General features: G+C 39.6%; 1 protein-coding gene across 8 annotated transcripts in view; it reads right to left on the reverse strand.

Annotated features, from left to right (window-relative positions):
- The window catches only part of ntng1a (netrin g1a), a 190,656-nt gene that overhangs the window by 42,623 nt on the left and 124,036 nt on the right, over window positions 1–23,997 (reverse strand). For all 8 annotated transcript variants that reach the window (XM_077508786.1, XM_077508785.1, XM_077508784.1 and 5 more), the window contains one exon: window positions 11,705–12,348. In XM_077508786.1, coding sequence (XP_077364912.1) covers window positions 11,705–12,348 — 644 coding nt within the window. The remainder of the gene's footprint in view (window positions 1–11,704; window positions 12,349–23,997) is intronic.

Genomic DNA, 23,997 nt, shown 5'->3' on the forward strand with positions numbered 1-23,997 from the left:
TCCATGTACTTCCACTGGTTATTGAATCATCAAGGCGGTGGCGGTGTTGGGTCGTGGCGTTGCGAGTGGGAGTGGAGGGATGCAGCAAGTGAAGGAGAGGTCAATGAGGGGATTAGTCATGAAACCCTGACAGCGGGGACCATTATGAGGACGGCTGCAGCCCACAAAGAGGGAGGGGGACAAGACACGCCGAAAAAAGACCTCTCCATTAATGAAATGGGTCAGCACATGAATGTTGAATGTGGTCTGTCGACAGTGAGAAAGAGGAAATGCCTGACGTTTCTGGCAGGAGACAAATGAGTTCTCTGGAACCACAGATTTTACGTCACATTATTATGATGATGATGATTATTATTATTATTATTATTATTATTATTATTATTATTATTATTATTATTATTATTATTATTAGGGTGGGCGAGTACCGATACCAGGTATCGGTATCGGGCCGATACCAGCCTTTTTTCAAGCACTCGAGTACTCGTGACGCAGACGAGTACAAGCGACCGATGGCAGAGGGGGAAGACGGTAACTCATTAGCTCCCAAAAACATATAAATACGTCATATTTTAAATGTTTTAAGTGTCCCAAAGACATATTTATACGTTTTTTGTTGTTTTTATGCCAGAGCATAGAGAAGGCTTTCATGCATTCGCTCTACTGCAGAAAAGAAGGTTGAGTGGCAGCAGAGTATAAGAGATCAACCAGGCCATGTTAAAACAAGCTGATTTCCCCACAGTTCTAAGCAGAATTGTGAATAATGATGAAACTTAGCTATGTTCTATTGCAAATTGCTGCACAGCGGAAACAGATAGATTTTTTTTTATTTGTCAAAATGTACTACTGGTATCGGGAGTTGGTATCGGTATGAAAAAAAGTGGTATCGAGCATCCCTAATTATTATTATTATTATTAGTAGTAGTAGTAGTAGTAGTATTTTTTATTATTATTTTACAGAAAGTTGTATTAGAATAAAATTGGTTTATTCTAGCTATCTACGTTTGTCATCTTTTAATTTACCAGTCATATGTTTGTTTGTTTTTTCCCCAGATAGTGATGAAATCAAAATTCAAATTGCGAATTTAGCAAAGTGAAGTACAGTTATTAAAAAAAAAAAAAAAAAAAAAAAACCTACTTAAGTACAATAATCGAATATTTGTACTCTTTTCAACATTGCGTCTAGTTTTTGTTTCATGCCGTGTCAATACAGTAACAGGAATAAGAGGGTATATTTCACGACAGCAATACAACATTTAATACATTCAGCCACAGAATGAGATTAAAGTGTAAAAAAATAAAATTAAATCTTGTCTGCCGCTTGAGAGCAGGAAAGGGATTTGTTGAGGTGTCGTGCGTCGTGTCATGTACTCTGCTGATAAAATCTTGATGTCACTTGTAGCTTTGCTTGGTATATCTCTAAAGCGGCTCGACACCAGCGGTCTGTGATGAATAGCGAGGGACTGCATGGCGAGCGCGGCTTTTACAAGTTCAATGTCGGCGACATCGACCCTTATCACGTGAATTTATTTGTACATAAATCGTTCAGTGAACTTGATTTGATCTCAGGGTGTAGCAGCTATTTGCAGAGGTTTGCAGGATGGGGCTTTACGAGTAAGATAAGTGAGGACCCGTTTTGATAGATTAAATACATTTTTTTCCATTAATTTTAGCTGAGAAATATTATTGGGTGTCTAACATGCAAATGATTGAATTAGGGATGCACGATAATGCTATTTTCAACCGATACCAGTAAAGCAATCATTGAGAACGTGCCGATGTCGATAACCGATAAGTAAGCCGATAACTGTTTGCAAATTATCTTGAATACAGCTGAAATCAAATTGCTCGATAATTGCCAGTAATTATCGGCAAATATCTTTATGATCTGGTTTATCTGTATGACGTCAAATTGGTTGATAATTGTCAATAATTATCAGAAAACGTCTTTATCATCTGGTTTATCTGTATGACGTCAAATTGGTTGATAATTGCCGATAAGTATCGGCGGATTTCTATATTATTGGGTTTATCTGTATCAAATCAAATTGGTTGATAATTGCCGATAAGTATCGGCGGATTTCTCTATTATCTGGTTTATCTGTTTGACGTCAAATTGGTCGATAATTGCCGATAATTATCGGCCACCGATATTATCGTGTATCCCAAGATTGAATGGGGGGATACAAAATTAAATGCTGAAGTACGGATTTAGACATTAAAAACAACAACTGTGGATTGTTCTTTTTTTTTTTCATGCATCATTTTTTTTTTATAGTCGCAACATTTTTTTTTTTAACTTAGTATTGTTTCATTTCTCTTTTAAACAACATGGCTAACAGTGGAAAGAGGAAGAACAAGGCACACCTTGTTTCAATAAAGACTGTTGAAAAATTCCTACAATACTTTCAATCTGCTTTAGGATCCAACCAGTATATATTCAACAAACAATCTGGTCATAAAATGCACCCCATGGAATATGAATATGCTCTCTCAAACCAAAGCCATCTGGTTGGCCAGCACGAGTCCTCCCCACTCGAGACTGTGAAAGCTCTTCGGAACTTTTCGTCCCGTTTGGGCGTCCTGTGGGAACCGGCATTCCCAGCTAGCTATAATCGCAGATGACACTCCGTACTGACATAAAAGTTCGGAGAACACTATGAATAAGTCCTGAAATTCGCTGTTCCTTCGAAACAAATGAAATCATATATTTTCCGTTTTTGATCACCACCTCAACTTTTTGACCGCCAAAAACGTTTAATGATGTATGCTAAAATCCTAATGAATGCGGCCATAAACGTTAATTGACGTTTATTACGTTTTGTTTTTTTCTCTCAATGGGCAGTGCAACGTCTAAGTGGAGCGCCGCCTGGTCAATGAGTTGTGGAATCAAAAACACTCACTATGGCCAGCAGAGGGCAGCATTGTATATCTTTTCAATGGGCTGACTGTGTATGAAAATGACAATGAAACCTGACAAAACTGATGGAATAGAACGTTTTCAATGATGACATGAACGATCAAAGTCTTTGTCACTTTCAATCTAATTCATTCATATTAGTATAGTCATATTCATATTAGCGTCAAAGTCGCTATTGTGCAAAAAAAATGCATCATCACAAAAAGCTCGTTTTCTCCAATTTTTTTTTCCATTTTCGCTCCATGTCACTCAAATGACCTTTTTTCAAATGGTGATTACGAAAGAACGGAATAAGGTAGAAACATACTTTTTTTTTTTATGTTTATGTAGTCATAGCACACAATATTGTTTTTGCCTTGAAAGATGAGTGAAAATGCTCCGACATCAGCTGGCACATTCGTTTTTTGGATAACGTTTGGCAGTCAAAGAGTTAAGGGTTCGGAGGCCAGTAATAGACTGTGAAGCAAGTTATCGGTTGCTGACTTTTCTGGGAACTTCCATATTTCGGAAGCGGAGAGAAGGTGGGAGGTCAGGGTACTTTGCGGAGTGGTCTAATCGCAAGCCTAAGGTAACGAACGAGCTGGCAGCCACAGATGAGACTACATTGTTGCAGGATCTCATCTGCTTTGGCTCTCCAGTTGGACAACCATCTCGGGGAGCGTGGGAGAGAGACAGGAAACAACGAATCCTACCCAGCTCGAGCGACAAGTCCTGCAGCTGTTGTTCAACACCGCTTTGTTAGACACTTGTTGTAGCCCTTGGTTTCTACAGTACACTACGACTTGAGATTTTCCCATCTTCTTGTTCCACTTCTAAATCACTATAAGTTTATTTTCACTCTTTTTGTTGCAGTATCTTTTGCTATTAACTGTCGTTTTCTGTTAACCTTTATTTGTTTGTTGGAATTAGTAAATCATTGTTTTCTTTCACAGATTGTACGCATTATAATGTAGTTGGAATGAAAACTTTGTTAAATGTATCGGTCCAACCTCATTGCCATTTCACGATCAGGACCTAAAAATTAGAAAGTTGAAAAATTGAAAACTGCCATTAATTCATGTAATTTTAAGAAAAATAGCATATATAGTTATTTCTCTAAAATGATCTGTCAATGTTTTTTTGGGGTGAAACTTTAATTATCAAAAGTACTGGTAGTATCGGTGCATAGTCATGGTATCGGTGACTACTGACTAGGGGGTGTGAATTGCCTAGTACCTGACGATTCGATTCGCATCACGATTCATAGGTCACGATTCGATTCGATTAATCCCGATATGAATTCATAAGTCGCTTGTTGCGATTTTTCTTTTTAATTCAAATTTAGAAAATACTAATCAGTAAACGTATGCAGTGTAAGATTTGCATGAAAACGTATTATTTATTTCCCTGAAACTTCAGTCTTATACAGCATGTTTGAACAGCATTGGAATAAAATATTAAGGTTTAATGTTCCATTAATATAACATTCTTCCATGCTTAAGGTGTGAACATTCAGACGTTTTGGTGAATATTTTTCCATCAAATATGGATGTTTAAAAATCAATTCGGCCGCCTATTGAATCGATTCGAGAATTGCGCGATGTAATATCACGATATATTGCTGAATCGAATTTTTTTTTTTTTAACACCCCTACTACTGACTATCAAGAGTTACTGGCATTCTGAAAAAAGTGGTATTAAAACTGTGCATTGCCATACTCTGAATATTGCTTTTGTTGCAAGCTTCAATCAGACTGGAAACAGTTGGAGGTAAACCATCTGTTGTTTGGGTTTTGAATATTAAAAATACAGTACAATAGCTTTAAGCTGGCCTGTGTGTGGAAATGAGCAAGTCAGCAAACAGAAACTAAGCAGTAAAATCCTTCCTTGTTCGTCCCGCCATTGGAATGTGAAAATGGTAAGCAGGGAAGAGGCAGATAGAAGCGGCTTTAAAGCAAAGAAGGAATCCGTGCTTGGAAAAAATGTGGAGACAGTGTGTGACACAAAAGGTCCACCTGAGCACTTGTGCTTGCTCTCCTACTAAACATGGTGAACAGAAAAGTGCCTTGACAGATGCCCTTGAACAACAAATTTAAAGCCCCCTGAAGCAACACAGCTCATTTTCCTCGACTAGGATATTTTCAAACTTGTATATGAGGAAAGATTTTCATGTTGTTTTTATCATGCACATTAAATTGGTAGTAAATTACAGATGGTCAGAAGAATAGCTTGATTGACAGAAAATAATGTTGGCCAGGGTTTTGTCCTTTGCCATATGAAGAGACAAACGTTGGTCAAATGGCTATGCAAATAACACCACAACAGGCAACTGTGGTTATCTAAGATGATACACCTCATTGCTAACAAAAAGACACACATCACACCCTCTTTTTTCGAAACCACTATTAATATTAGGGATGTCGATACCACTTTTTTTTCAGACCGATACCGATACTCAGACCCTCAGTACTCACCGATACCGATACCAACTGCCGATACCAGTAGTACATTTTGACAAATAAAAAAAAAAAAAATCACTAAAAGTTATTTTTAAACAAATACATTTCCTTTAATTTTGACAAAAAAACAAAACAAAAAACCAGCAACAGTCACTCTTCAATAGTCTTAACGCTCAAAATAAAACACAAAAATGCTCTTTTAGTTTAAGATTCACAATTTTGAAGTATTTCCAAACCGGTGAAGTTTTGGTGAAAAACTGCTGCAAGCTAGCGCCACTTACAGGCAAGGAGGACTCACTTAACGTCTTCCCCCTCTGCCATCGGTCGTTTGTACTCGTCTGCGTCACGAGTACTCAAGTACTTGAAAAAAGGCTGGTATCGTCCCGATACCGATACTTGATATCGGTACTCCCCCATCCCTAATTAATATCAATCATGTTTTCCAAGACAATTTCCAATCTTCACAAAAATCACAATAAAAATATGTCTGTGACTGGAAATGCTAAAAGCTACATCAATGCATTCAAATGAATTCTTAAGAGCTCAACATTAGCTGCACTTGGGAACACAGTGACGAGATCAGTTCTGGTTCAGCTGTGGAAACAACCCCTTTGAGCTTGGTTAACCTTAAGAAGTGAGAAAAGACAATCAATGGAAGGGAGGTGCAGAGGAGAGATGTGTGGAAGTCAGGCGCAACAGATTTCGTAGGTGATGATAGAAAAGTGGCAAAAGAGGCAAAGATGAAAAAAAAATGGCCTGGCCTGGATACAAAATGTCGCACAGAATCAAAGGGGATGAACGGGCGTCTCATTTTAAAGCCTCTGGTTTGTGACCAGAGTGAGCTAAAATCCTGGGCCGCCAACAGAGCTCAGCATCTTATTTGAACCTCAATGACTTCAACAACGTTGGTGAAAGGCAGACGAACAATGTTGCTTGCATTAGTAAACTATTTTCTCTGGCAATTACGTATCAACAAAATATTCAATCGCTTAGAGCCGTCCTAACTGCCACTATTTGCTTTCTTTTCAAGGTCCTCTCCTGCCGCTCGTGTTCATGTGAACCACGTCGTAGGTTAAACATGCTGGTAACAACACGGTCTCCCAGTTTTTTTTTGTTGTTGCAGCAATTAGCATTAGAAGAGAGCTGAGTTTCAGCAGTTTTCACAAATATATTTAAAATTAGAAGTAATTGAGTTTTTTTTCTAGATGTCCCTGGTTGATTTCCTTTGCTCTGCTGCCACCTGCTGGCCGTTTGTGTAATAACTACCATTTCTGCAACCGTTCTTTGCAGTTGAGAGGCTGCATCAAAGCCTTCTGTATGCTCTAGCATAAAAAACAAAAACAAAAAAAAACGTATAAATACGTCTTTGGTAACCTTAAAACATAAAAAAAAAAACTTATTTACACGTTATTGGGAGCAAATGAGTTAAAAACCCCACCGCGGACAGGAAGTGAATGAGGATGTAGTTGAGGATGATGCTATCACCTTGATAAAACAAATACAACAAACTTCACATGATTAAATTCATCCCAGTACTTTTTTTTTTTTTTGCAACCAAAAGAAGGGATATGGGTCATCAGACTGCAGCTGCACGTCTCTGAATAGCATGCGGTCTGGATGTAAGCAGATGGTCCACATTAGTAGGACCAGTTCGTTGGATTTTCCAACAAACATGACATTCTCCCACATGAGGACTAGTACAGACTGCTGATTGCCAATAGTAAAAAATGCAGAGCGTAGCACATCGTCAATAGCTGCTTATGGTGGCGGGCAGGGAGTGGGAGATTGAGGGTGCGGGGAAAAAGATGGACTAAGGGGGGAAGACAAGTGGAATGACTTATTCAACGGGGAACTGGACAGGAAGAAACATGAAATTAGCACAAATAGATTATCTGTCGACCATAGGCGGACCTAAGAGCAAGCCAAGCACTGTGGAGGGAGAGCGCCAGGGAACGAGGGAAAAAGGCAGATTGACTTTTTGTATGTTTCGCCCTTAAGGGAGAGCTATCACTCACTAAACTGCTGATATGTACATCCAACAGCACTCACGTGCACTCAAGTACGATTAAAATGCACCAATTGAGTGAGGACAGAATAAAAACTGTGATTACTGGGCGCCATTGTTTATCACTGCTATTATTATGCGAAAGAATAGGGAGACAACTGCAGTCCATGTCTGTGAATATAAATTTATTCCATTAACTCATATGCTCCCAATAACGTATAAATACGTTTTTTTCATGTTCTAAGTGTCCCAAAGACGTATTTATATGTTTTTATTTATTTATTTATTTTTTATGCTAGAACATACAGAAGGCTTTGATGCAGCCTCTCAACTGCAAAGAACGGTTGCAGAAATGGGAGTTATTACACAAACGTATACTACTTTCAATGGCACCCGCAGGTTGATTTAGCATGGAATGACACAGAGGAAAATGAGGCTTTGCTATGCCAGGTAAAAGGCTACTATGACAGCGAGTGACCGTCCCCCACATGGCACATTTACGTGTAACTGTGGAAATTGAATTTCAACCTCCAAAGGGGACAGAGGATAATATAGAGAAACAAAATTACTTTTACCAGCTGGAAAAGGTTTTTTTTTGTCTAAGCCTTTCACGACGATGTGAGAAAAGTTTTGGATGGATGACACAAACCTGAATGGGAAGTAACTTTTGCCCTATATAAGTCCTTGCAGACTTTGGTAATCAAAAGATGCAATAGTGCTTTGATTTAAATGTGCTCAAACATCCAATCTACAGTTATCAGCATCGCTTCTTTCATGGCTCCGTGATTGTTGTTTATCCCTGGAGTTGTGGTACAGGAATGGAAAGGGTCTGCAACTTTCTGTATAATTCAAGACAGGGAACTACAGTCCCCTCAGAGACGTGTCCTCTGCGCAGAAGAAATAGAGCGAAACACGGAAGTCGGGGCTGATAGGGAGGGAGGAAAGGATCCTTTGGTGGGCTCTTTGCTTTAATTACAATGCATTGATCACGGGCGAGAGGGGCGAAGGGGGGTCAGTTAGTAAAATTGCAGGCTGCCGTAACTGTAAAGATGTAGGAAAAGAGAGGCTTTGCAATTATGTTAAAGTCATACAGTAGATAATTAGAAAATCCTCCGAACCTTTCACGCTTTCTTTCGTCCATGCCCCCGTTTAGCACAGCTGACACAATAAAAATTACAAGGGTGTCAAATTCATTTAAGTCCCGGGCGGCTTACATTGTTCGCATCCATCACATGGTTACATGCTTGGTTGGATTTGAAATTCTTTGCATTGATTTCTTTCAATCCAAGTGCCTCTAGTACGGTCCCTTACAGTAATAAACGCCAGTAGAAGGTTCATCATGCATGACACCCACCCCTGCCTTTCACTTCTACTTTCTTATAGAGGGTCATACTTCTGCAAAGTTGGACTTTGTTCCTTCATGCACTATCTTTTCTAGGTTGACCTACTTGAGGAAAGAGCTTACGATCCTGTCTTTGTTTTTCACACTCCTGTGGCAAGGCCAGAAAATCTAGGAGCTCTCCTCCGGAATTTCTCCCTCCGCACCGCTTCTCATTCCTGATCCAGGCGGATGGCAAATGTGCCAGATTCAACCTCACTGCCCCAGCAAAATCGCTCCCGCCGAGTCTCACAGAACTGTATTCCAAGGGGTTAAGGAGCTTACGTCTCGTATACGACGCATGAAGAAAAGAGCTGAGCGGTGATTTGCCATGGGAGGGTAAAAAGAAGAGTGAAGCCTCCCAGTATAAAGTGTATCTCATTATGGCTGAACTGTGTGTTACCTTTGGTAAACAGTTAGGTATGTTTCTCAGGAAAACATCACTCTCACAGCGGTGAGCTGGTGAATAGCCGTGGCCTGATGATGGTGTGCAGGCATTACTCAAAACTACAGTCCCCTTCGTGATGCTTAGGTTTGGTCTGATTAGTTAGATAAATAAGCTGCACGTATGGCAGACCAATTTTAATGGTTATTAACTCATTCACTCCCAGCCATTTTCACAGAAGCAATCCCGCCGCTCCCGGCTGTTTTACTGGATTTTGACTGATTTTGCAAGGCTCACAGAATATTGTGTTCAATTGCTATAAACACATGGAACCTATCAAAAGAAAGATTAAAGTCTCTTCTTTCATCAGGAAAAAAAAAAAAAGGTTTCTCAGTTTCTCTGTTTCCGTTGTGCAGCAATTAGCATTAGAAGAGAGCTAAGTTTCATCAGTTTTCACAAATCTATTTAAAATTGCAAGTAATTGAGCTTTTTTTCTACATGGCCCTGGTTGATCTCCTTTGCTCTGCTGCCACCTGCTGGCCGTTTGTGTAATAACTGCCATTTCTGCAACCGTTCTTTGCAGTTGAGAGGCTGCATCAAAGCCTTCTGTATGCTCTAGCATAAACAAAAACAAAAAACAAAAAAAACGTATAAATACGTCTTTGGGACACTTAAAACATTAAAAAAATTTATTTTCACGTTATTGGGAGCAAATGAGTTAAGTTCTCTGAACTCTTGTTACTGAAATTACTTCAGTTATTTATTATTATTATTATTATTTTTTACCCTAATGGAGGACTACAGCCTATATGGGCCAGTGACCCGTGGCATCTGGGAAAGAGGCTGGTCACCAGTCCCCCGACTGGTGACCATTATTCCAACACTATTTACGTTTGGTTCTTAGTGCAGTGTATTCAAGTTGAAGAAGCTGTTGGGGATAAGGCGGGACGGGTTTGGGGCACTGCTGGCTCACAACCTGCCCGTGATGGAGGTTCAAAATTTCTTGGCGACAAGAAAAAACATTCAAACTGTTGGTGAATGTCTTTGCAATGGTTTGTGACCTTGAACGAACCCTTGCAAAAAATCTGGGAAAATGAGGGACGGACATTAGCGAAGGTAGCGAATGCTGATTTCTCGTCAGGGTTGGTTCAAGGTCGCAAACTGTCAAAAAGACATTCACCAACAGTTTTAAATTTGTTTCTGGTCGTTTTGAACACGTTTGAACGACTACTAGTCGTCGTTGAACGTCGTCGTTTTGAACACGTTTGCTCCTCAGTGAGATATGAAACCCCATATCCCACTGAGGAGCAAACGTGTTCAAAACGACCAGAAACAAATTTAAAACTGTTAAAGCTCCTACTTGCATGATTGGTTCACAGAAGTACAACCACATTCATACTGCCGCAGATGTGTTTCCATTTGTTCTCATCGTCCCTAATCTATCTCACGCCAATGTTGTGACACACCAAAAGTTGTGAGACGCATTCTGCTCGCATGACTCTGACACTTAGTACTGTAACCATACACTCGGATTGCTGTGATGTTTCGCCATGCTGCGCGTTTTGTACTGCAAGCCTCTCAAGTGTGAAGAGCCAAACAAGCGTGATTAAATCTTCATTCCTACACCGCTGCAACCACACACACATCTGTCAAATTGGAAAAACCACAAAGTGTAAAACACAGCGTAAAACACATCCACTTAGGTTTGCGCCCCAGCGACACACAGTTGTGTTCAGGGTGTTGGTGAATCTTTTGTTATTCATTCCGCTAATTGTATAATGACATCTTGCTTTACATGTTATGTGACCCACTGACCACTGTGGAAGTGAGAAATCAAACCCTAATTACTACCGGCGGTGACCTGGCAGCTGAAATTGTACCTCTGACGTTTAGCAGAGTTAAATGATCGGGCATTAACTCATTCACTCCCAGCCATTTTCACAGAAGCAATCCCGTTCGCTCCCGGCTGTTTTACTGGATTTTGACTGATTTTGCAAGGCCCACAGAACATTGTGTTCTATTGCTATGAAAGCATGGAACCTACCAAAAGAAAGATTAAAGTCTCTTCTTTCGTAAGGAAAAAAAAAGTATGTTTCTATCTGTTTCCGTTTTGCAGCAATTAGCATTAGAAGAGATTTAAGTTTCATCAGTTTTCACAAATCTACTCAATATTGTAAGTAATTGAGCTTTTTTTCTACATGGCCCTGGTTGATCTCCTTTGCTCTGCTGCCACCTGCTGGCCATTTGTGTAATAACTACCATTTCTGCAACCGTTCTTTGCAGTTGAGAGGCTGCGTCAAAGCCTTCTGTATGCTCTAGCACAAAAAAAACAAAAAAACGTATAAATACGTCTTTGGGACACTTAGAACATTAAAAAAAACGTATTTACACGTTATTGGGAGTAAATGAGTTAACTGGAAACTGAAATTGAGCATGTCAGCAAACTGTATAAGTGATTTCTCTATTTGGTAAGGTACTACTAATGGTAAACCCATTTTCACTGTTGGGTAAATTATATTGCATTTGCACAGAAATCTGTGAGAGATGGACTGTTGACAGTGCAGAAGTATTGAGATCTTACCTGCCCTGGACTTTAATGTCAGAAATGGCATAGAAGTATCTGGACAGGTTGTTCTCATCCACCATTGTCGCGCCAGTGGCAGGTCGGAGCAGTCGGATTCTCAGGTCTGTGATGGTGAAAAAGTCTCTCAAGTTCTTGGTGGTGTCCAGTTGGCCATAAAGCGAAGCCATGTTGTGGAGTCGAGGCCCGGCGAACAGCGCAAAGCGGTCCTTGATCTCAAAGCGGACTGTTTTATCGTACTTCCACACGTAACCTCGAGAGTAGTCCTCGGTGCAGATGATGTCCAGCAGAGTATGCTGGGTCAGATCCTGCACGGTCTTGGGCTCCATGGTGAAGGCATCCAGGCAGTCAGTGGCGTAGAACTGATACGGCTGCCAGGTACGTCCATAGTCCAGCGACTTTTCCAGTACCATTTGTTCGGGTCGGCCTGACTCAAAGGTGAGGACGATATCATCTGTCAGCTCGATGGTCTTGTTCCAAGACAGCGTGATGTTGACCAGGAGGGCCTTTGGATACCTTTTCCAGGAGGTCGACTGCCAGAACGTTGTGGGGTTGCGTCCCTCGATGTCAAACATGAGTTCTGGAGGGTGGGCGAGTTCCTCAGTGCTGGCGTCACATTCATTATTACACATGTAGGGGTTTTCCTATAAAGGAACAACAACAACAACAACAAAAAAGATCAGATGTTAAGTGGAATAAATACAAAATAAGACACTGATTTGGAAGCAGAACTGATTCTGTGCAAACCTTTTATGGTATGAGGCGTCAATATTTACTTTGGATTGTTTTCATTTCGCGCGTTGCATCTTCTCTTGGCTTTTATGAATTATTTAGCCACAAATACTTAAAAAACAGAACTCGAAATGGGGAAAAAAAAAAATCTATAAAAAGCTCTTGCATAATTTTGGGTCATTAACTCACCAAGCCTCCTCCTCAATAGGTCTTATCAAAACATTTGTCCGATTTACCATACATCATCACCAGGCTCCCTGAGGCTTTATCTGTCTGCCTAAGGCACTCCGCTTAGAGGACCTTTCAAGTGCTAGCAGCTCCAATTTATCAGTAAAAGATAATTCACTACTTGATTAGCTTAAATGGCACCCAGCATAAACGTGAATGCGATTCTGATGTAGTGGAAAAACATGACAAGATCAGGCCTTAGATGTGAGGTGATCTAATGAGGCAAAGATCAAGTAAGTTAGATTTAGAAACCCGCCCCATTCGGCTAAATAAGCTTTGCAAGTTTTTCCTCGTCCTCCATGGCAAGGTGACAACGAAACAGCAATCTCTCAGGCCTTCTAACTGTTGGAGGGCTCCATTAATATCCTGCCTCGACCATCCCCTACAGGCATTTTCCTGCTCTGGGAAGTCATGGTTGTGAGGTGGTAGAAGGCTGGATGGTGGTGGAAAATTCCACCCAGGTTTCTTAACACAATCTCAGAGTGGCACGTTAAGGTGTGACATTAACTGCAGCATCTGGTGCCCTGTGTGTGTGTTTGGCCTCCTGGTAAATAGAAAATGCAAACTCTTCAGAGCTAATATGTTAGATAGCTTTAGATCCAAGAATGCGGGCATGAGAAAATAATTTTCCTGAACAAAAAGTCTCTCAAGGAAAATTAAAAGATAGTATCCAAGTAATGTCCGTTGGGTTATTTGAGTTAATGCCCTTAAGCACAGTAAAAGACAGGCCAGTATTTGTCAGTATCTCGTAAAGTTGCAAATGACTGCGGTAAAATGTCCATTTGGCAATCCTAAAAGGTTAGCTAATGGGTAGATGGCAATTATTTCAATATATCGTGGACATATTTCATATAGGATTAAGCAGATCACCATAAATATCGGAAACCTTTTTGGTCTACAAAGCATATGTATACATATAAGCCCATCATATAAACCAATTTTGGCAAAAATTATGAGCGTCCATACGAAAGAAGGAATTCGCGGCCAATGTAAAACTGTTTTGAAGGTGTATAGGAAAGTGAAATACAACCATGTAGGCTTTGCTAGTGTCGAGAAAAACGCCAACAACAAATTTCCTTTTATGTGGCGGCATCTTCCGTCAAAAATGTCACAATTTTGAAGAAATTAAAAATGGCGGCACAGAGTCAAAATTGGGGGGGGAGTTAACTGACTGCCCCCTTAAACATCACTTTGGTCTAAAGAAATACTCAGAAACACAAAATGTGGATATAGTAGCACTGTTGTACATTTCACTGAAAAGTCACAATTTTCAAAAATTTCAAAATGGCAGGGAAGTTCTGAAAATGGATTGTTATTGTTGTTTCATCTATTTGATTAAAATGACAAAAAGTGTCGTTGAAAATTGCAAACTTTTGCCACGGGCTAACACATTTAAAACGCAAGACTTCATTGAATTGCAACACTTTCCCTTCAAAAATGTTACTTTATTCTAGAAAATATCTGAATCAATAGTTAATAACTATTGTAAAAAAAACAAAAAAACCTGCACTCAATCATAATGAGAGATACTTGCCACTTAGCCCTCCTGCTATCATGTAATTTAACTCCATTCCTTGATTAAAGTTTCTAAATTTAAGATTGGCGTATTTTTGTTTCTTTATTTTCTAATGTTTCATTCATTTTACGCAGTAACTATGCCCCTTATGATGATGATGATGTGATTGTGGTCAGTTGCTATGTGGATATATGAGTCACTTTTAGTTATTGTAGTCACTCTTGTTTTATTATATAGACCTTTATTCTGTCGTATAGTATTGTATAGTATTCTGCATGTAAATTTGAAGCTAACAGGGAAGATAACTAAGCCACGTGAGTTATGAAAGTTATTGAAATTGAATTTCTTGTTTTGGGTGCCAGTTACATGCAGGTGTACCTAATGTTGTGGCTCTCGAGCGCATGCTCACTGCTGTTGTCACTAGATATGTCCAAACATAATCGATTCCCTGTGCCCGGAGGAGCTGAAAATGTGCTGCGTGTTAAACTTGCCAACCTTGGCCAGTCGTCCAGCACTCTACTGAACCCACAGGTTAAATATATTTTATCACCGCCTCCGCCGCTACTTGTCTCCCACGCTTCAAAATACAGCCTTTATGCAGATCAATAAGCTCGACCCGGTGAAGAGGAAAGAGATAAAATGCTGAGTGTATGGCCTCATGAAAATCAATGGCAGACATCTGTGTTTTACTGGAGGGGAACCTGTGAGGGCACTGTTAAGCAATTAATGGTTTGGCACATGCGGAAATAATTGACCGCAGCCTGAACGCAGCATAGCTGTAATTACTAAAGATGTTTGTATAAATCCCAACGGGGTGTTGGGTGGTCAAAATTGGGGGGAGGGTTCAACCACCGCAGAAAACCAAGCCAGAACTGAGCATTTAATTGCTGTTGATGTCATCATAACACACCGGTTTGATCAGATTAGAATAGCGATTCTATGTGTGTGTGTTGTTGGCAGGATACTGCTCTGAATTCCTATCGCATTGTCCCCATTACTGTCAAACTGTTAACCCAATTTAACAGCCAACGAGAAGGATAAAAATCAACAATGTCGTAAACAGAGGCTCATGAATTTGATTGCAGACTCCATTCAGCCGCACTTCACACAGCCTGAGCTGTTTGGAGTGTTCAGACGCTGGAAACAGAGATTAACTCTTGCTCTTTCTATGAGGGGCTTTTAGACACATAATAAAGCACTTGTCAAAATTAATTTTAATCTCACACTTTTGTACATCTATCCATCCCCAGTTTGGGGATTTGTCACTGAGCGTTTCATTTAAGATCAATTTGTTCTTATCTTGAATATGTGAAATATCTCAAAAATCTCAAATCACCTTTCCCCATTGAAATGAATGGAAATTCCATTAATCCGTTCCAGCACTCCCAAAAACTCACATCTCAGTATGCCAACAATATTAGTCGTTCTTTGAAGAAGACAAAAATATATGTCTCCGAGTATTGTTATACAGGGAGGCCTCGAGTTACGGCCGAGTTCCGATCTTACATGGGCGGTGTACCCCGAATTTCAACGCAAGTCGGATTTTACCGTTAAAGTCGACATTTGCGTCAAAATACTTTGTACAGTAATTAAAAACAAAACAAAACATATTTACAGACCCCAAAAGAGCTGGAACCAATATTTTATGTTTCCATACAGACAGACATTCATTGCGCCAATTCAACTTAAACACAGTCGCCATAAAGTCGAAATTATGTAGGTCGAGTACGACGTAACTCGAGGACTCCCTGTATTATCTGTCTACATGTGGTGTTGTTTGTATTCGGATATCCGTTGCTCAAAGTGTAACAACACCAGCGCATAGATGCTAATCGTTAGCCCGTGTGCTAACATTTAGAGTTTCCCATTGTATGTTAGCATTAAGTTAGCTGAGGCTATGTAATTGTTTGACAGTAATCTAAATCTGAAAGTGGTCATAAACCACCTTTTGAAGATTGTTCAGTCATCTGCCACCATACAGCGCTCATATCTAAACCGTATATTTCGATATCACGGCAAGTTTTTTTTTTTTTTTTTGACTAATTCACAGGTATCGCTAAACAGATGCAACAAAATGAAGACCCCCCCCCAAAAAAATGATTTGAGGATAAAATAATAGCGAAAAGGACAAAGATGTGTCTGAGATTTTAAACCAAGATGTGATTGTGGCGGTGACAACCTTGGCCTGTCTACACTGCAGCCATTGATGGAGGATGGGACTTGAGGGAATATAAATTTACTGCCTGCTGATAAGACATCAAGATGGATGGGCTCCCACCAATCAAATCAATCTGTATGTGTGACAGATGTGTCAGACGTATAGCTCAGACAGCAAATTGAGCCCAGCCTGTAGCATCTATTCTTCTCCTCTTCCTTCTGTGTGTCCCTCTTCTTCCTTTATTCATCTCTAAACATTATTGCAGTAGATGTGACTGTGTTTCTCTGTATTTAAATCAATATATATGTTGCTTATTAACTCATTCACTGCCAATGACGACTATAGACGTCAAAAATCCAAGCAAACAGCCAATGCAAAGTTTGACAAGAAATTTGAATTTAGTTTTAGTTATTCATTGTTTTCATTCATAGTTATTAATCATTGTTGTTATTAATAACAAAGATGACAATCTCATTGCTAAGTGCTACCACCGTGCGTAGAACGGATTCCTGTTACCCTACAACACGGGCGTTGACGTTCTTGTGATCGGTCTTGGTCTTACTGAGACCACATACTGGGTCTCGGCCTCTAAAAGTCAATTTTAGTCGACTAAAATTGCTCTTTATTTTTGTTGACTAAAATTGCATTAAAACTAAAATACAATCAGGTGACTGAGTTATGACTAAGGCTTTAATGAAATTTAGTCAGAAGACTATAACTTAATTAAAATTTCTTTTTTTTGTTATTAAAATTTAAATTAATTAATTTTTTTTTTTTTTTTTTTTTTTTCAAAATTAACACTGGCTGTTTGCTTGGAATTTTGACGTCTATAGTTGTCATTGGCAGTGAATGAGTTAAAAGGTCGGACTCAAGAACATTCTGCTAGAGGTCCATGTCTTCTTGTTTGGTTTCCAGGAGTCTCCGACATGATGTCAACATACATAAACAATTAGCAGCAAATAATATACACTTGTAACATTTTGGTTGAAATTAATCGGAATGGGGGAGGCAGTTAAGTCTCATGCTTTTGTAAACCAACTTAGCTGAACATTCCAGCACGTGCTGGTTATCAGACGCTACAATGGTAACGCTGTTAGCTAATGTTAATCTGTGCTAACATCACCGCTGCCCAATCATGGGCATACAATTTCAAAATGGTCAATATAGATGGTTTGCATCGTGAGTTATGGATGCAAAAGTGGAAGACCCCAACATTTTTTTTTGTTTAAAACAACAAGGCAGTGAGATAATCAAAATACTTCATTAACAAAATAGTCGATATGCTAATATCATATGTATGCTAATGCTAATTTCGGAGCACCGATCATCTCTCCTTCTGTTTTTATGTCAAAGGTCAAAAATGACTGAAGTCATTTCCAGCATGCAAATATGCTTCATCATCACCTTCATCATGAGAATTTACATAATTAGCTTGCTATGTGTGGCAGTCCATACAGCAGCTGCATACAGTAAACAATCATCCACATTATATGTGGTCTTAACCAAGATTTGTGATGTGTGAAATGCTAATGCTAATCAAGACTTTTGTTCCTCAATAATTTCCTCAAAACGACCCAGTTTTTTCTTTTTTTCTTTTTTTAACTGTGCCATCACAGTCTCAAAAAATCTCCCTCCTTCCATCCATGCCTTGAGTGGATCAGCCATCGCATCCTACCCCCCATTTTCCTTGCTCCCTCTCCCATGGTGATAGGTGGTGCAGACAGAAAGAGGGGCTTAACCTGGACGTGGAATGAATATTGGATGCCAGTGTGACAGATTACAGTGGTAATAGACACCCGGGCCAAATCCTCACAAGGATTACAATCATATTTTCAAATGGTTCAGGGTCGGCCGGAGGTCGACCAGGCTGGACGCTGGTCAACAAGGTGATAGCGGACCGCGCAGCGGAAATTCACACCGTATTTATTTTTCAAATGCCTTTATGTCTCCCGGCAGACTTACAACCAGGATGGAGGAATGAGTTTAATCTTTTAAATGGCTATAATTGATTTTGTACACACGCCAAGAGTATTGCCAACGCTTGGTGCTCATTGGCTGCAACACTTTTTTTTGTTTTGTGGCCCCTGTGGGAGAGATCCAAGACGGTGTGAGCTCTTCTGGTTAACCACCTTTAGCGCCAGTGTGTGGCTGCCACATAAACCGAGGGGAGCTTATGAGGCGGGGCCATGTGTACACGTCCTCATGATGCATCCTCCTCTTTTAGTGCCTGTCAATTTGGAAGATTCACGAAGCTTAAAACAATAGTGGAGTAAGCCTTCAGCACCTACTCGCATTTAGAGGATATAAAATACATTTTACATTCCATTATCTTTTATATGGGGTGTCACTATCATATGGTTTGAAGGACAGTTTGATGGCCCCCATGCTTGGGAGTGTAAGTGTAAAAGCCACTGTCGGGTGATAAGTGCATCGCTAACATGGAGAGTTCATGGCTTCGGCAGCCCGGCGTGAGATATAAGAACACTGAAATTGCGCACTAGACAAAAGAGAGCCCTGACCTCAACCCCATTAAAACACCCGCACTTCTGGCTAAATGGACAAAAACACTCATGGAAAATGTTTCAAACTCGCTAACAGCAGGGCAACATCGATTTTCACTTTCTGTTTGTGTAATGGCCCAGATTTGCCAATATGGGCCTCAAAAGAAGACACTTCTCAATCAAACTGTCCTATCAGATAATAGAAGCGGTTATTGTTTTCCACGCTGAGGCTTCATCAAATTGTCACTGCCGTTGCGTGACCCAACAACTCCTTCCCATCTCTTTATCCACTCTTGTATTGGGATCAGTGCTTTTTTTTTTTTCTTTTTTTTTTCTCGTGCGGATGTAACTTACTGTATTGCTCGGGGATTCTGGAATTATTCGAATTTGGACACTTAAATGATTATGTTTTGTTTTTTTTCCTCCACTTTGCATTGGTGTATTTGTAAAAAGGAATTAATCATGCTTTGGCTGCAAGATGCTTTTCAAGTTCCTTGTTAGGGATGTTCATATCACTTTTTTTTAAATAACAATAAATAATATATATCCCAATTTAGCATTTTTCCTTAAAACTGCATTAATGGTAGTTTTCTATTGTCTTTTTTTCCCCTATTTGTTAATAAAATACATATATAAAAATATAATATAATATAATATAATATAATATAATATACAAATAGACATAAGATTAATTCATATAAATAAATCAATTATTCATGGGCATCTGACACAAGAGAGTGGCTAATGTAGCGAGTAACGATACCTTGAAATAAGGCTGGGTATCGGCCTGATACCGATACCTGATATCGATACTAGCCCATCCCCTTTTATCTGTGGTCTTCAAATTTATTCCCACCTTACATAAATAGTTTCTTCCAAATCTCACAATTTTAAAACCATAATTGGTAAAATGCAACAAAATATTTCAAAACTAGTGCATCAACAATGGCGGTGACAAAAACTCCAATTATTATTATGCACGGTAGAGTTTTGAAACGGTCACTTGGAATTGTTTGCTTCAGTAGAATCATAAGCACAGGGAGTGAAAAGATTGATATTAAAATTAAAATTATGCGATAGATCATAAACAAGGGAGAGTCTGTCATCATGTTCACTTAATATTGCAAATTAAATTTATTTCGACTCAAGAATAATAATGATGCATATCATGTATTCTGTTGTTTCTGAAATATTTTTCCTCTTTTTGTTTTATTTTCCAAAAGAGGCTTGGCGAGACAAAGGAAAAGGAACACGTGGTCGCCATTTTCCGGATTCACGCATTTTCCTGATTTTTCCACACCGCCCCTCATGTCTTATTTTATTTATTTAAATCTTGGTTTTTAAGAGATGATTAAAATCAATATTGTGGTTAGGCCTAGCATTCCCTCTGTGGATACTTAACTGCGCAGAGAGTAGTTGTGATTCAGCTCCAGGCCCCTCTGTCAGATCACTGAAGGTCTATTTAGTCATTCTAAAGGGAGACTTTCTTCTTTTTTTTTGTCTTTATTTCTCTCACTGTCTCTTTTCCCTGCATGCCTTCCACCCCCCCCACGTCTGAATCGGAGATGATTGACAGATGACTCTGGGGGAAAGGGAGCTTGGGCCTTTTACTTTTCTCTGAGCTTGGAAGATCACGACACTCGGACACACTGACAGGGAAAGTGTCCTAGCGCACACTCGCGCAGACACGCACGCTGGTTTTCAAAGCAAGCCACACACACACACACACAGCATCCCTCATTACCCATCAGGGTTAAAAGTAAAATAAAAATAAAGGGGGGAAAAGCAGTATAAAGTAGCGCAGCCGCCACTGATTAATTACAAGTGGATCCACTTGCATTCCCAACAATGACTGCAATCATCCGCTGCAATTATAACTCACAAATCTCAAAAGGGACTCAAGGGTGCTTTACCAGTTGATTGTGACTGAGCGCCTGATGATCAGGATGATACTATAAAGATGAGAGGCAGCCAGCGGTTTTTGTTGCCGAAAAGTACGTTTTACAGGGCCACGGGGAAAAACAAAAAAAAAACAAAAAACACCAATCAACTCCACTCTGCTGAAATTAAAGATACATTAAGCACTCTGTTAGTGATGAATTAAACTAAGATACAAATTAACGAGCCCGCGCAGAGGAGCGCGTTTGTGTGCGCATGACGAGCGGTCGCCCGTTTGTAGAATTCCATGTGCACGTTTCTGGTGCCAAACACAGCAGAAGCACACCGGTTTTAGGCGGCAATCCTCGTTAATGAGGGATTAGATGCAGTGGTTGATCTTGTGATGGCTGCGCACGCTCATGCTCATTAGGTAGTCAGGATGGGCTTAAAATAGCAGGAATAAAGGAAAAAGTCTTTCGGCAAGAAGATCGGACTTGAGGGGGCTCGTGAGAAGTGCGAGTACGTTTTGAAAATGTGATGGGATTCAAAATGATGCAGGCTACCAATGTAAACAAACGCGGAGCTTCGCTTTTTAGTCAGCTAGCGAAATGCTAAATAGTGTCTATGTTGTGGTGCTAGAATCATGTAATCTATGGCCATTTGTGGTCCACCTTACTATTTTTAGCATCCCACAGCATATGCTGCTATGTTTTTATTTATTTATTTATTATTATTTATTTATTATTATTATTATTTAACATTTTTATGTTTTTGGGACATCTGTATTCAGTTTCATCCCAAAAACAAAAAATGTAAAAAATGCCAAAATGGACATAAGCGTTTTTTCACATAGCAGCGACGATAAACTCAAAATAACATTAGTCCCGGCCCACATCACTATTTGAGTACCTTTGTTATTCTATTAATTTTTTCTTAGAAGTATGGCGTGAAAAGAGGGAGTGTCAAATGTCAAATTGAAGATTACTACAACTATAAAAGATGTTCTAAACCCGGGGCCTGGAACAGATTAATGGCAATTGCATTCATTTCAATGGCAAACGATGATTTGACTCATATCTCAAGTCACCGCTATATTTAGCAAACGTACAGATAGTTGGAACAAAAGCAATTGCAAATTGTCATTTGGCTGGAAGTGAATGCATCATGCAAACATTCATTTCATCCTTGCTGCCAGATTTTGCTGACAGCTGCACAACGGAAAGCAATATTGTCAGGTGAGGTGAATTTTAGGTGAGGGCGCTTTTCAATCTATTATAACGGGCTTCCTTTTTCTTCCGTAATCCTGCATCCACAATAGGCAGGGCTTTCTTCCCAGTGGCTGAAAACAATAAAAATATTCAATGTCACGGTGAAACTAGGTGCAACGCTGATTTCACCAGCCGTTTTTTTGCTCCAACTCCGACTCTTCCTTTATTTATCTTCTCTTAAAGTTGATTTCATCTGACGTGACAGAGTTGAGGAAGCCATGGGCGGAGGTGCTACAATTGCTCTGTCGCCGCTCTAAACATGGCAGCAAGCGAACGCCGTGACAGCTCTTGGGTGCAACGCGGGGAATCGGCAAAGATGCGGTGCATCATTGCAGCCGGTTTGACTCCAGCCTTTGTACCTCATTTCATCTACACCGGCGAAACTACTCCGTTTCCACCCTTTTCGGTTGGCCTACTTTTGGGGCTGGCAAGGGAAAACTCACTGGCATGGAGGTGGTGGCATTGAAAAGCAAGGGTAGCCTGGCAGTAGATTCTAGAGGGGGAAAACCATTCCAGGTTCAAATGATGCATTCAAAGAGTAAACAGTTTACTGTAAATGAGGTTTTTATTAGCGCTTATCACTGGGGAGCATCGCGCTTCTATATTACTTCTGACTCAACACTATTGACACAAATGAGAACGAGATGTAATTTAGCCTTTCACATCGATCTAATCACTGCAGCATTAGAAATCATCACTGCTTGGATGTGAAAAATATGTGAGAATATTTGCAGGTCAAGGTTTGGCAGCGGTGCACGTTTAATGCTAAATATACAACTTCTGAGGTCATTCGAAATTAAATGAACATTTTCAGGAAAAAAATATCACACAAAATTCTTAGTTGAGTTACAATTATTGGGTCAGGCAATACAATGTTTTAATCGTAATTAATCAATAGCTAACAATTAATTACAACATTTTATATATGTTCTAAATGTACAATAAAATGTACAATAAAATATATTAATAAGTTTTCATCCATCCATCCATTTTCTTGATTGCTTATTCCTCATAAGGGTCACGGGGGGTGCTGGAGCCTATCTCAGCTGGCTTTGGGCAGTAGGCGGGATACACCCGGGACTGGTTGCCAGCCAATCGCAGATAGGTTTTCATACTGTTGTTAACATTAATGAAAAAAATTGCTAAATTAATAAAGGAAAAAAATGTGCTCAATTAATAGTGATATGGCTGCATCTTTTAGTGATTGATACAGTAATTTCATAATAATTCATGAAATTGACTTGAATACTGCGATTGGCTGGCAACCAGTCCAGGGTGTCCCCCGCCTACTGCCCAGAGTCAGCTGAGATAGGCGCCAGCACCCCCCGCGACCCTTGTGAGGAATAAGCGGTCAAGAAAATGGATGGATGGACTTTTGAATAATTGAAAAATAAAACGTACTAAAACAAGTGTGATATTGATTTGTGTCTTTTTTTCTGCCACTAGATGGCATAATGGAATTTGTAAGACGGTGACAGCTCAGTGCATTTTTATTTTCATATTAAGAGCTATCTTATCTTTAACATGAAGCAACTTGTGAAATTCTGCACATATTTTAAATTGCAAAATAAAACTTGACCCCAGCCTCCACAAATATATGCATTATTATTACATTTATTACTGCTAAATTTTGACGCGGATAGGCTTTCCAAGTAAGGGGCGGTCATTAATTGCACGTTTAAAAAATGTGTTGCGTTAAGGGACTTTAAATTAACGCACTAATTTTGACACCCTTAGTTACAATAATACTTCACAACATTTGTAATTTCACATGTACCTGTGGGTTAAAAAAAAAAAAAAAAAAAAAAGCAAAATCGTGGAGAGTGTCAACTAAAAACACAAGTGAACGAAATATCCACACTCATCATCAGTTCACTAAATAGTGTGCATCTTCATAAAAGTATTCAGCATCTTCAACTTAAATAGATGAAATTTATGAGCTACACGCATTATTTTGTGACTGAAACTACTTAACAATACCTCCAGCAAAATATTCCCCACAGATTGAGACT

Source organism: Festucalex cinctus, chromosome 20 (assembly GCF_051991245.1).
Source record: "Festucalex cinctus isolate MCC-2025b chromosome 20, RoL_Fcin_1.0, whole genome shotgun sequence".
NCBI classification, from domain to species: domain Eukaryota; kingdom Metazoa; phylum Chordata; class Actinopteri; order Syngnathiformes; family Syngnathidae; genus Festucalex; species Festucalex cinctus.